We start from the raw sequence: 12,402 nt of genomic DNA, 5'->3' as shown, positions 1-12,402 counted from the left end.
AGGACACTAGCTATCTTCTGCAAAGCTAGTTGGTGCGGCTGACCAAATCTGTCATACAGAGCTCTCATTGTGTCAGTGTAGGGGGTGGGGGAGTTTAGATAAGCATCAGCTATTAGCTTAGCTTCTTCCAACTTCAAGTGATCTACAAGGCTCTGGTACCTGAAGACTTCTGTAGAGTCAGGTGGGAGCAGATTCTCCAAGGCGAGGCGGAGTCTAGCGAACTCACTGGGGTCCGGCTGAACGAGCTTGGGGATCGAAGGCTTGGGGCCTCTGTACACCAGTTCTGACGCAGGGGGCTGTACAGGATGGTTAGAGGGGAGGGAGCTGGGCATCACCCTGGTGGCCATAGGGGAAGGCGCAGCTTGGGGCAGAACTGGGGGTCTTGAGTCTGGGTAGACAGGAGCAGGGTGAGAGGGTAACTGAGGAGGCTGCACCAGGGGATGAGGCAGAGCGTGATCATAAGGGGTAGGATGAGTGAACTGATAATGGGGTGAGGTGAACATAGGGGGCTCATAGGTTGACTGGGCTCGCCCTGAGAAACTGTGAAGAGGGGGGTTCTGCTGTGTGTCTTGGTGCCCCAGGTTGGGACTTCTCATGTCAGTCTGCAGATTATCCTCAGGTTCAGGCCAGGGTGGGGGATCAGGCCAATCCTCCTGGTCTTCTCAGTCAGGCGGTAACATAGGATTGGGCTGGGAGGTCGCAGCTGAAGCTCCAATAGGTCTGTAGCTGCTGTCACTTGAGGCCGAGTCAGTGAACCGTTCCATGTCCTCCCTCAAGGAGCGGGCTTCACCTATTAGCTCTCTCATCTCCTTCCGAGCTTCATGCAGTTCCTTTAATGTAGCCTGGAAAACTTATTGGGACTGTAGCAGCTTTGCGTTCTCTCCCTGGATGCGTCGGATATCCGGATGGACGGCGGGGTCTCGATAAGGGCTCCACAGCTGGGAGGTGAGAGCTCCAGGTGAGATGTCCATGGCGAGGTTTCTCCTCTGGAGGTGGGTTTGGGCTAGCTGAGGTGTCTCAATGTGAGCAGCATTCCTAGGGAAACCACCAGAGGGTGGCTGAGATGAGTAGCGGTGACTCTGATTCGCTGGACCATACTGAGGGAGGAGGGCAGACAGCTTCAGGGAAGCGGAACAGGGTGGCGGTCTCTGTGGTGATGGGTCTCGATGACAATTCTCCACGTAGTCCACCTCATAATCCTGGAGCCTGGTAGGTCGACATGCCTGATGCCTGGGTCTCACATCCGCGAGGTGCTCTCCTTTTGGTAGCATCTTGAAGGCTGTATCCGGCTCGAAGGACCAGGTAAGAGATTCTGGCTAGCTCGTTTAGGTTGATACAGCAGACAAGATGCGGTGTCGGTCAGGACACCGGAATGATGACAGGATATGACGTATTTGCCAGCAGGTCAGATGACTGCAGTGATTTATTGCACACTCAGTGTTGTCACATAGTTCTGAAATAATAATAATAAATCACACTGTCACCATCTCCATAATAAAGGTATTCACACAAGTAGAAAAAATATACATGTCTTTCCTTTACATGTGCAGAAAAATGGTAGCTTAAATAAACCAACAGGAAGGCATATTAACCACACTAGTAGGTTAACTGGGTCATAGCTCCCTCTACTGGCTAAACCGGGTACTAAACAAAGAACAGCACATGGCTCACATGGCCGTTCTCCAGCAGAGTAACGCTAATTAATGACTCGATCTAATGGCGCGTTACAGCTGTTAGCTCACTGGATGTTTAAACACTTCTAACATCAGCATTCACATTATATGCATACACGAGGTTAAACAATAGACCTCCGCTGCCGAACGGCGGCAACACCACAGCGATGCTTAGCTAGGTGCGCCGTAATAAACACACTATCTATAGGCTATATGAACGATACTCACTTCGTGCATCCACTTAACACTCGGAGTGCCACAATAAAACACTCTCCAACAAAAACAACCGTGTTTCAGGCGACATATACTTAAGTCCCCACAAGTGTGTAACGGTGAAAAAAAGGAGGAGGAAAGGAGGAAAAGTCTGCAGCTCAACTTCTGGCTGTGCAGCTTACGGCTCTACTGGGGGTGATTGCGCCACTTCCCTAGCAGCGCACCTTCAAAATAAGAGCCTTTGATACAGTCCCTCTGCTGCTTCCTGCTGAAGTCCACAATCAGTTCCTTCGTTTTGCTGACGTTAAGCAGGAGGTGGTTCTCCTGGCACCAGTTCTCCAGGCGGGAGACCTCTCTCCTGTAGGCTGTCTCTTCATTGTGGGAGATTAGCCCCACAACAGCAGTGTCGTCAGCAAACTTGATGATGACGTTGGACTCTGACATGGCCATGCAGTCATGGGTGTACAGTGAGTACAGCAGAGGGCTGAGCACACAGCCCTGGGGGGATCCGGTGGTGAGGGAGGATGAGGTGAGGTGACCCACTCGTACCACCTGTGGTCTGCTGGTCAGGAAGCTGTGAACCCACCTGCACAGGGATAGGCCCAGGCCCAGGTCCAGCAGCTTAGAGACCAGCCTGGAGGGAACTATGGTGTTGAATGCTGAGGTGTAATCTACAAACAGCACTCTCACATAGTTCCCCTTACCGGTGTCTATGTGTGAAAGGGTCTTGTGGAGGAGGAAGGATATGGCGTCATCTGTGGATCTGTCTGGCCGGTATGCGAACTGTAGTGGGTCGAGGTTGGTGGGCAGTGAGGAGGTGATGAATGTCTTGATGAGTCTCTCAAAACACTTCATCACCACAGAGGTGAGCGCTATGGGCCTGAAGTCATTGGGGCTGCTGGGGTGTGGTTTCTTTGGGACAGGGACTATGATGGACTTTTTAAAGCAGGTGGGAATCACACACAGTTCCAGTGAGAGGTTGAATATCACTGTAAACACAGGTGCCAGCTGGTCAGCGCAGGTCTTAAGGACACGTCCACTAATACCGTCTGGTCCAGCCGCTTTCCTGGTGTTTACACTTCTAAACGCCCTCCTCACGTCGCGCTCCGTCACAGTGAGTGTCTCCGCCCCTCCGACCGGGAGCGCAGCGCGCTGTCGGCTTCCCGACTCGAAGCGCGCAAAGAAGTTGTTGAGTTCATCTGCCAGAGAAGCATCGGCACTCACCGGGGGTGTGTGTGGTGCTTTGTAGTCCGTGATGGTGCGTAGTCCCTGCCACAGTCCCCTGTAGTCAGACTGTTGTAGTTGCTGTTCCAGTATGCAGCCGTAGTGATGTTTGGCCTCTTTCACCGCTCTGCGGACGTTGTATGATGCAGCCTTGTAGTCCTCCATGTTCCCAGAGGCGAGGCCGGAGTTGTAGGCAACGGTGCAGGACCTCAGAGCGTCGCGGACAGATTTATCCACCCACGGCTTCTGGATGGGAAAGGTCCTGATGGTCCTCCTAAGCGAAGTGTCATCAACAACTTTTCCAATAACTCCCACAACAGTTTCAGTAAACTCCTCGATGTCTCCGCCCGTGCTGCTGCGAAACATGTCCCAGTCGGTTGAATCCAACGCACCCTGCAGAGCGGCCTCTGTTTGATCAGACCACTGTGTCACTTCTCTCACAGCAGGGTGTCCCTGCCTGAGACAGAGGTGTGATCTGACTTCCCAAAGGGCGGAAGAGGCTTTGCTTTGTAGCCCTCTTTGAATGGAGAGTAGCAGTGGTCTAGGGTCCTCTCTCCTCTGGTGGGGCAGTCTATGTGCTGAGTAAACTCCAGTATCAGCTTTTCAAGTTTGCACTGTTAAAGTCCCCGGCTACGATGAGAGCCGCATCACGCTGGTTAGCCTGATAGGTGGAAATAGCCTCATGTAAGCTCGGATAGTGCAGTGTTTGTGTCCGCCTGAGGTGGAATATAGACGGCGCTGAAGATGACCGAAGTGAACTCGCGGGGCAGGTAGTGGGGGCGGCATTTCAGGGTTAGGAGCTCCAGGTTAGGCGAACATGATTGTTTCAGAGGGACGACATTTGTACTGTCACACCAGTTGTTATTAATCATTAGGCACACACCTCCTCCTCTTGATTTTCCAGACTCACTCGTCATACTTCCAAGTGTAAAAACAAATAAAGGAAGAAGTGCTGTAATTTATAGAGCAATGTTTGGCTGGAATAATTTGCCAAGTGACATTATTAATGTAACCAGTAAGTACCAGTTTAAAGACTTTTTGAAAAGTTATTTTCTTAGAAATTAACTTCTGTGTTAAATGACATGTCTGTGAAATGATGGTTGATTGATTAAGGGATACAGTGGTTTGTTTTAGTGGATTAGCTTATTTTGTTTTGTAATAATTATATTGAAATTATATACTTACATTGAGCTATGAGTTTCTAGGTTTGTGAATATTTGTGTAATTGTAGGTGTGTGTGTGTGTGTGTGTGTGTGTGTGTGTGTGTGTGTGTGTGTGTGTGTGTGTGTGTGTAAGGGTAGGGAGGACGGGGTTATTTATTTTATTTATTTCTTTGTAAAATACAGTCACGTGTTGGTTGTATGGTGAAGGCTTGTGAAGACATTGTTTTAGTAGCATTATGTTTGACTGACTCCAAAAAGAGTAGCTGTAATTGTTACAGCTAAAGGAGATCAAAATAAATAAAAATAAATAAAAATTGCAAATGATCATATCTCTTAAACAGAACCTGGGAAGGAAAAATAAAACCTAAGCAAGGAAAGCTTCAAATCAGAAGTGCCTGACTCCGTGGTATAATTCACAAACGCACAGCCTAAAGCAGATAACCCGAAAGCTGGAGAGGGAATGGCGTCTCACTAAATTAGAAGATGCTCATTTAGCCTGGAAAAGAGTTTGTTGCTCTATAAAAAAGCCCTCCGTAAAGCTAGGACATCTTACTATTCATCATTAATTGAAGAAAATAAGAACAACCCCAGGTTTCTTTTCAGCACTGTAGCCAGGCTGACAAAGAGTCAGAGCTCTGTAGAGCCGAGTATTCCTTTCACGTTAACTAGTAGTGACTTCATGGATTTCTTTACAAATAAAATTTTAGACATTCGAGAAAAAATTATTCATAACCATCTCAAAGATTATTCTTCATGTTTGGCTGCTTTCAGCACTGCTGGTATTTGTTTAGACTCTTTTGCTCCAGTTGATCTTTCAGAGTTAACTTCAATAGTTACTTCCTCCAAACCAGCAACATGTTTGTTAGATCCCATTCCTACTAGACTGTTCAAAGAAGTCTTTCCAATTATTGATGCTTCAATCTTAAAAATGATCAATCAGTCTTTATTAGTTGGCTATGTACCACAGACCTTCAAGGTGGCTGTAATTAAACCTCTGCTTAAAAAGCCATCACTTGACCCAGCTGTCTTAGCTAATTATAGGCCAATCTCCAACCTTCCTTTTCTCTCAAAGATTCTTGAAAGAGTAGTTGTAAAACAGCTAACTGATCATCTGCAGAGGAACGGTTTATTTGAAGAGTTTCAGTCAGGTTTCAGAATTCATCACAGTACAGAAACAGCATTAGTGAAGGTTACAAATGATCTTCTTAGAGCCTCTGACAGTGGACTCATCTCTGTTCTTGTCCTGTTGGACCTCAGTGCAGCTTTTGATACTGTTGACCATAACATTTTATTACAGAGATTAGAGCTTGCTATAGGTATTAAAGGTACTGCACTGCAGTGGTTTGAATCATATTTATCTCATAGACTCCAATTTGTTCATGTAAATGGGGAGTCTTCTTCACACACTAAGGTTAATTATGGAGTTCCACAGGGTTCTGTGCTAGGACCAATTTTATTTACATTATACATACTTCCCTTAGGCAGTATTATTAGAAGGCACTGCATCAATTTTCATTGTTATGCAGATGATACTCAGCTTTACCTATCAATGAAGCCAGATGACACACATCAATTAGTTAAACTGCAGGAATGTCTTAAAGACATTAAGGCCTGGATGACCTCTAATTTCCTGCTTCTAAATTCAGATAAAACTGAAATTCTTGTTCTCGGCCCCCACAAATCTTAGAAACATGGTGTCTAACCAGATACTTACTCTGGATGGCATTACTTTGGCCTCCAGTAACACTGTGAGAAATCTTGGAGTCATTTTTGACCAGGATATGTCCTTCAATGCACATATTAAACAAATATGTAGGACCGCTTTTTTGCATTTGCGCAATATTTCTAAAATTAGAAACATCCTTTCTCAGAGTGATGCTGAAAAGCTCATTCATGCATTTATTACTTCTAGGCTGGATTATTGTAATTCATTATTATCAGGCTGTCCTAAAAGCTCCCTGAAAAGCCTTCAGCTGATCCAAAATGCTGCAGCTAGAGTACTGACAGGGACTAGAAAGAGAGAGCATATTTCTCCCATATTGGCTTCTCTTCATTGGCTCCCTGTTAAATCTAGAATAGAATTTAAAATTCTTCTCCTCACATACAAGGTCTTGAATAATCAGGCACCATCTTATCTTAAAGACCTCATAGTACCATATCACCCCAATAGAGCACTTCGCTCTCAGACTGCTGGCTTACTTGTGGTTCCTAGGATACTTAAGAGTAGAATGGGAGGCAGAGCCTTCAGCTTTCAGGCCCCTCTTCTGTGGAACCAGCTTCCAGCTTGGATTCGGGAGACAGACACCCTCTCTATTTTTAAGATTAGGCTTAAAACTTTCCTTTATGATAAAGCTTATAGTTAGGGCTGGATCAGGTGACCCTGAACCATCCCTTAGTTATGCTGCTATATGCCTAGTCTGCTGGGGGGTTCACATAATGCACTGTTTCTCATTCACCTTATTTACTTTGTTTATACTCCACTCTGCATTTAATCATTAATTGATATTAATCTCTGGCTCTCTTCCACAGCATGTCTTTCTCTCCCCTCAGCCCAACCGGTCGCGGCAGATGACTGCCCCTCCCTGAGCCTGGTTCTGCTGGAGGTTTCTTCCTGTTAAAAGGGAGTTTTTCCTTTCCACTGTCGCCAAGTGCTTGCTCATAGGGGGTCGTTTTGACTGTTGGGTTTTCTCTGTATTATTGTAGGGTCTTTACCCACAATACAAAGCGCCTGAGGCGACAGTTTGTTGTGATTTGGCGCTATATAAATAAAATTGAATTGAATTGAATTGAATTACCCAGTGATTGTCACCATATTGCTTCCCACAATAGTGGCAGAGGTCAGTCAGTTCATCTACAACAAGAGGACAGTAATTTACTTTTAATAATTATAAACAGTGTTTGTCTGACTAAATAATAATAATGTAACAATAATAGATGTTCAAGCTAAAATGATACTGTTTGCCATATAATTTATATATTTAAGAGATACCTGTATTTTCAAGAAGACTCAGGCGGCACCACTGATATGGTGGTGATGCCTGAGTCTGAGTTATCTAACTCTACTGGAGCATCAGCCAAAATGTGCAGAATGCAATATTACAGTTGCCATACAAAAATATTGCATTCATATTCAGCTACAGACATTCATAGTAATCATACACTAGATGTACTTAGATCATTGTCACTGTATTCATATACTCTCATTGGACACTTTATTAGGTACACTGATAAAACCGTTCAATATAACAAATATCTAATCAGCACATCACATGGCAGACACACAGTGCATTTAGGCATGTAGACATGGTCAAAATGATCTTCTGAGGTTCTCACTGAGCAGAGGAAGAACATTGAATGAACTGATTATGAACGTGGCGTGGTTGTGTACCAGAGATCAGAAAATGGTTTCTCACAAACATCTGTGGGGTTTATAGAGAATAGCACAAATAGTTCAAATATTTAGTAGGGATGGCACGATACCACTTTTTTATGTCCGATACCGATATTTTACATTTGGATATCGCCGATACTGATACAAATTCGATCTTTTTTGTATTATTATTTTAAAAAATTGTTTTAAATGCCTGGATCAATTTAACATAAGTCAACAGTCACACAACAAAATTTAAATCTTTTAGTTGTCCCACATACAAGACTAAGGACCAGGGGGGCAGAGCTTTTCAGGTAGTGGCACCAAAGCTCTGGAACTGTTACCACTCCATCTCCATATAGCTGACTCTGTGGCATCTTTTATCTGTTTTTTTTTATATTGGTGTTTTAGTTATTGTACAGCACTTTGTGACTTTTTTGTCTGTGTAAAGCGCTATATAAATAAACTTTACTTACTTACAACAATCACTCTATCACCTGAATCCTGTTGTTATGTGAGAAGGTGATGCATTGGCTTTATGGTATGTTGCAAATTTCATTAGGGTTGCAACTATTGATTATTTTAGCACTCAAGTATTCTATTGATTATTCAATCGATTGCCTGAGTAACTGGATAAGAAATACTTTTTTTTGTATTAACAGTTCATCTGCATATTTTAACTTCCGTACTGCAGTTTTTCCCTGTGCCGTAACAAACAGGGTGGATGGAGCAGCTACAAAGTTCTCTTTTCTTCACTTACTGATTAGGTGGTTGACCTCCAGGTGTTTCCCAGTAAAGGTTTATGGAGGTTACAGAGGGAAAAACTTCATCTGGACGTTAGAAAAACATTTAGTCCACTCCATCTGAGCTCTGCCTCTTTGCTTGTGCAGACAGCCTGCAATCAGCTGACTGCTGTCATTGTATGATCAATGTTATGTCAAAAAACTAGGGCTGCTTGAGCGTAATCTTGTAATGCTTATATTCACAAGCATTCTCCTAAATACGTTTCTACTACAGGTCTATATTTAGTCACTAATCAGGGAAATTATCAAAAAATATTTTGACGGGGAAGGGGTCACCAGTGCTAATAGCTGCGCTCGCTAGCAGTATGTTCGGGGCTGAAGTAGAGAGAAAAAATAACAGCTGAAATTCTCAGCACAGCGAGCACAACACACAAACACGACAAAGAGCGGTGGAAGCGTGGAAAAACATGTCAGCGATGATCCACTTAGTGTCAAAGGGAATACGTCGTAGGGACGGAGAACTTTATAGAATTTTTTTTTTTTTTTTATTAAAGACACAACTTTTGACAAAAGGAAAAACAAGGAATAGAATGAGGAACAGAACACAGGAAGAGAAATAAAATATGCCAGGGGTATAGGCTTCTGAAGTAAAACATTGGCACAAAAACAAAAAGCAGATATTATAAAGATTACAATAAATTAAAAACATTCAGTGACTTGCAGCATTCATAAGTGTTTATAGCTTTTTTGTTTGTACTCTTGTAAATAGAGGATAAGTACAATTCCATTTCCTTAACCAGAACTGTAAAAAAGGGTGAAGATGAAGAAAATTTACATTTGTGGATATGAAATTTACCAAATATAAAATTAGATTAATTGTTAGTCTTTTGTTTGCATTTGTATTCTTTCCATGAAAACCAAAAATAATGTGTTCATACCTTAGTGAAAATTTAGAATCAATATTACAAATTTATAAAGTTATTACAGTCTTTCCAAAAATTTCTTGTGATGCAACAATTCCAAAATAGATGACTGATTGTTTCTGACCGTTCTTTACAGAACTTACAGTTGGGGTCTATTGTTTTTAACATATTTCATCATGTATTGATTAGTGGGATAAATTCTATGTAACAGTTTAAAGGAGACATCTCTCATTTTGTTGTTTATCGAAAGTTTCTGATGAAATGTCCATACTTTTTTTCCACAGTGAATCAGGGACAAAGTTTTTCCAGTAGAAAACAGCTGAAGGTACAGAGACAACATCTTGTTTGAAATAGAGCACGAATAATTTTGTTATTCTTACAAGGAGAAGAAAAACAGACCTTACCAACGGTGGTGTCAGTTACATTTAACAAGGACTCATCTTCATCAACAACATTATTTCTAAATAGTCACATATTTCATTAGTTACAGCATCAAACACAGTATCATACTCTTTAGAAGTTACAATCAATGTTATACTTGAGGTGAACTCACTGTAACTGAGTAAACATCCATTTTTGTTAAATAGCTGACCCACCAGAAGGATTTTATTGTTAAACCAATGAGGGTAAAAAAGTGATTTATTTTTGTAAAGGATATATTGGTTATTCCAGATAAAGAAATCATGAGGAGAAAAGTTATGTTTATATATAAGTGCCCATGAAAGAAGTGCTTGTTTGTGAAATGCAGAGAGTTTTATTGGTATTTTCTCTACATCGGCGGTTTTCAAAGTGTGAGGCGCGCCTCCCTAGGGGGCGCCAGAGCACTTTAGGGGAGGCGCGGTGCGAGGGAAAAAATAAACCGGGAAAAGAAGCTATCTGCTTGCTGTCTACTGATGTGAGAGAAAGAATGGACAAATTTTTAGTAAAGAAAAAGGCAGGGGAGACAAGCTCTGGCATAAGTAGAAAAATGGAAAAAGGGCGTATTTGCCATACAAGGCACTGATAAAATAATTAAAATGGAGGAAATGTTTTAAAATGTTCATGTGTTAAATTTCATTCAGATAAAGTGTCATTTTAAAAGATGAGATGGTTCTAAAATAAAAGCAATTAGAGGTGTTTGTAGTGGCATTGATTGTGTGTGGGTTGATTATTGGGGGGGGGGGGGGGGGGGGGGGGGGGGGGGGGGGGGGGCGCAGCAGGCATTGTGCTCCTTGGAGGGGGGCTCACCCTTTCATACTTTGAAAACCCCTGCTCTACATTATAATTACAGAGGAGGAGGAAATTGAGCCCCCCTAATCTAGACTTTATAGAATCTGAGGGTTCTTTTCGAACTTCCGATCCCCCCCTCCATTCCAGTAGGTGGCGGTAATACAGCTCTAAGCTGGTTTGTTCAACCGCAGACCCATAAGAAGAAGACGACGACCAAAAACTGTACTGCAGCTAATGTGGGTCGGATCGGATTGCATTTTATTAGGGGTGGGACTTGATTAAAAAAAATTAATCGAATTAATTAGAAGCTTTGTAATTATTTAATCGAAATTAATCGCATTTTAATCAAATTTCAATATTTAACATGATAAATATTAATTTAAGTTTGTTTGATGAATGAATCAATATACATAAGCTTAAACTTCAAAATTTTGTTTATTTTCCCACCAGTCTACTACACAGACCAACGAAGGGTGGAAGTGCTCCTGTGATAAGCAAACTCCTGAAATTAAAGTTAAGCTTCATAACTCGATAGTTTTATTCAACATTAATGTCTCACTTAATATAGTTGGAAATTAATCATTCGCTCAGCTGTATTCCTTGATGTTGAATGGTAAATGGACTAGTTCTTATATAGCGCTTTTCTACTCAGATATGAGCACTCAAAGCGCTTATACAACACGTTTTACATTTACCCATGCACACCCATTCCACACCCATTCATACAAGCACTTCCATGATTAATTAATTAAGCTAAGTGCTTTAATTATCTAACATTCACTCACATTCATACTCCGACGGAACGGTCGGAGAGCAACTTGGGGTTAAGTATCTTGCCCAAGGGTCTCTGGAGCTTGAAAAAAGGCGACTGGACTTCTTTTTGTTTCTTGAAGACGTTTCACCTCTCATCCGAAAGGCTTCTTCAGTTCTCAACCAAATGGTGGAGAGACCCAGGTATTTAAACCCCTGTGGGCGTAGTCCCCTGGAGGTGGTTATGACCCTCTATTGATCATGTGCTTGAACACATGTGCCCAGGTGTGAAGGGGGCGTGGGTCATATTTAATCAGTGGTTTCAGTTGCAACCAACTTAGGACTCCGCTCCATTGTTTCCTGTGGCCTATTGAGGTCACTGGAACAAAGGTGTGAATGGGGGTTGAGACGTCTGGGAAGGGAGCTCAGGACAGCACTGTAAGCGGGGGAAAGTTGGTGACGTAATCCACCTCCTCTGTTCAATGATGGTTGTTCACAGTGGACATAGATGGCTTCTTTCACTCCTCTTTCAAACCATCTGTTTTCCCTGTCCAAAATGTGGACATTGGCATCCTCAAAAGAGTGCCCTTTTTCCTTCAGATGCAGATGTACTGCTGAATCTTGTCCTGTCGAAGTGGCTCTTCTATGTTGTGCCATTCGTTTGTGAAGAGGCTGTTTGGTTTCACCAATGTAGAGGTCCGAGCACTCTTCACTGCACTGAACAGCATACACTACATCGCTGATCTTGTGTTTGGCGGGTTTGTCCTTGGGATGAACCAGTTTTTGTCTTAGGGTGTGACTTGGTTTGAAGTATACTGAGATGTCATGCTTGGAGAAAATTCTTCTGAGTTTCTCTGACAAGCCTGACACATATGGGATGACAATGTTGTTCCTCTTGTCCTTCCCATTCTCTGTAGTTTGTGTTTGGCCTTCATTCCTGTGCATCTTAGCTGATTTGATGAAGGCCCAGTTGGGGTAAACGCATGTTTTGAGGGCTTTCTTAAAGTGTGTGTGTTCCTTATGCTTCCCTTCTGCCTTAGAGGGAACACTTTCCGCACGGTGTTGTAGGGTCCTGATCACCCCAAGTTTGTGTTCCAGAGGGTGGTGGGAGTCAAAGAGGAGATACTGGTCTGT

The 12,402-nt window shown here is 42.9% G+C and overlaps 1 protein-coding gene across 1 annotated transcript in view; it reads right to left on the bottom strand.

The window, feature by feature from the left end:
* Positions 1-851: 851 nt before the first annotated feature.
* The window catches only part of niban1a (niban apoptosis regulator 1a), a 173,682-nt gene continuing 162,131 nt past the window's right edge, over positions 852-12,402 (bottom strand). Inside the window, exon 13 of the mRNA XM_030728390.1 lies at positions 852-1,097. Coding sequence (XP_030584250.1) covers positions 852-1,097 — 246 coding nt within the window. The remainder of the gene's footprint in view (positions 1,098-12,402) is intronic.

The sequence above is a fragment of the Archocentrus centrarchus genome, chromosome 4, assembly GCF_007364275.1.
Source record: "Archocentrus centrarchus isolate MPI-CPG fArcCen1 chromosome 4, fArcCen1, whole genome shotgun sequence".
Lineage (NCBI taxonomy): Eukaryota > Metazoa > Chordata > Actinopteri > Cichliformes > Cichlidae > Archocentrus > Archocentrus centrarchus.
The sequence above is the reverse complement of the archived record's forward strand: the minus strand, read 5'-3'. Positions and strand labels throughout refer to the sequence as shown.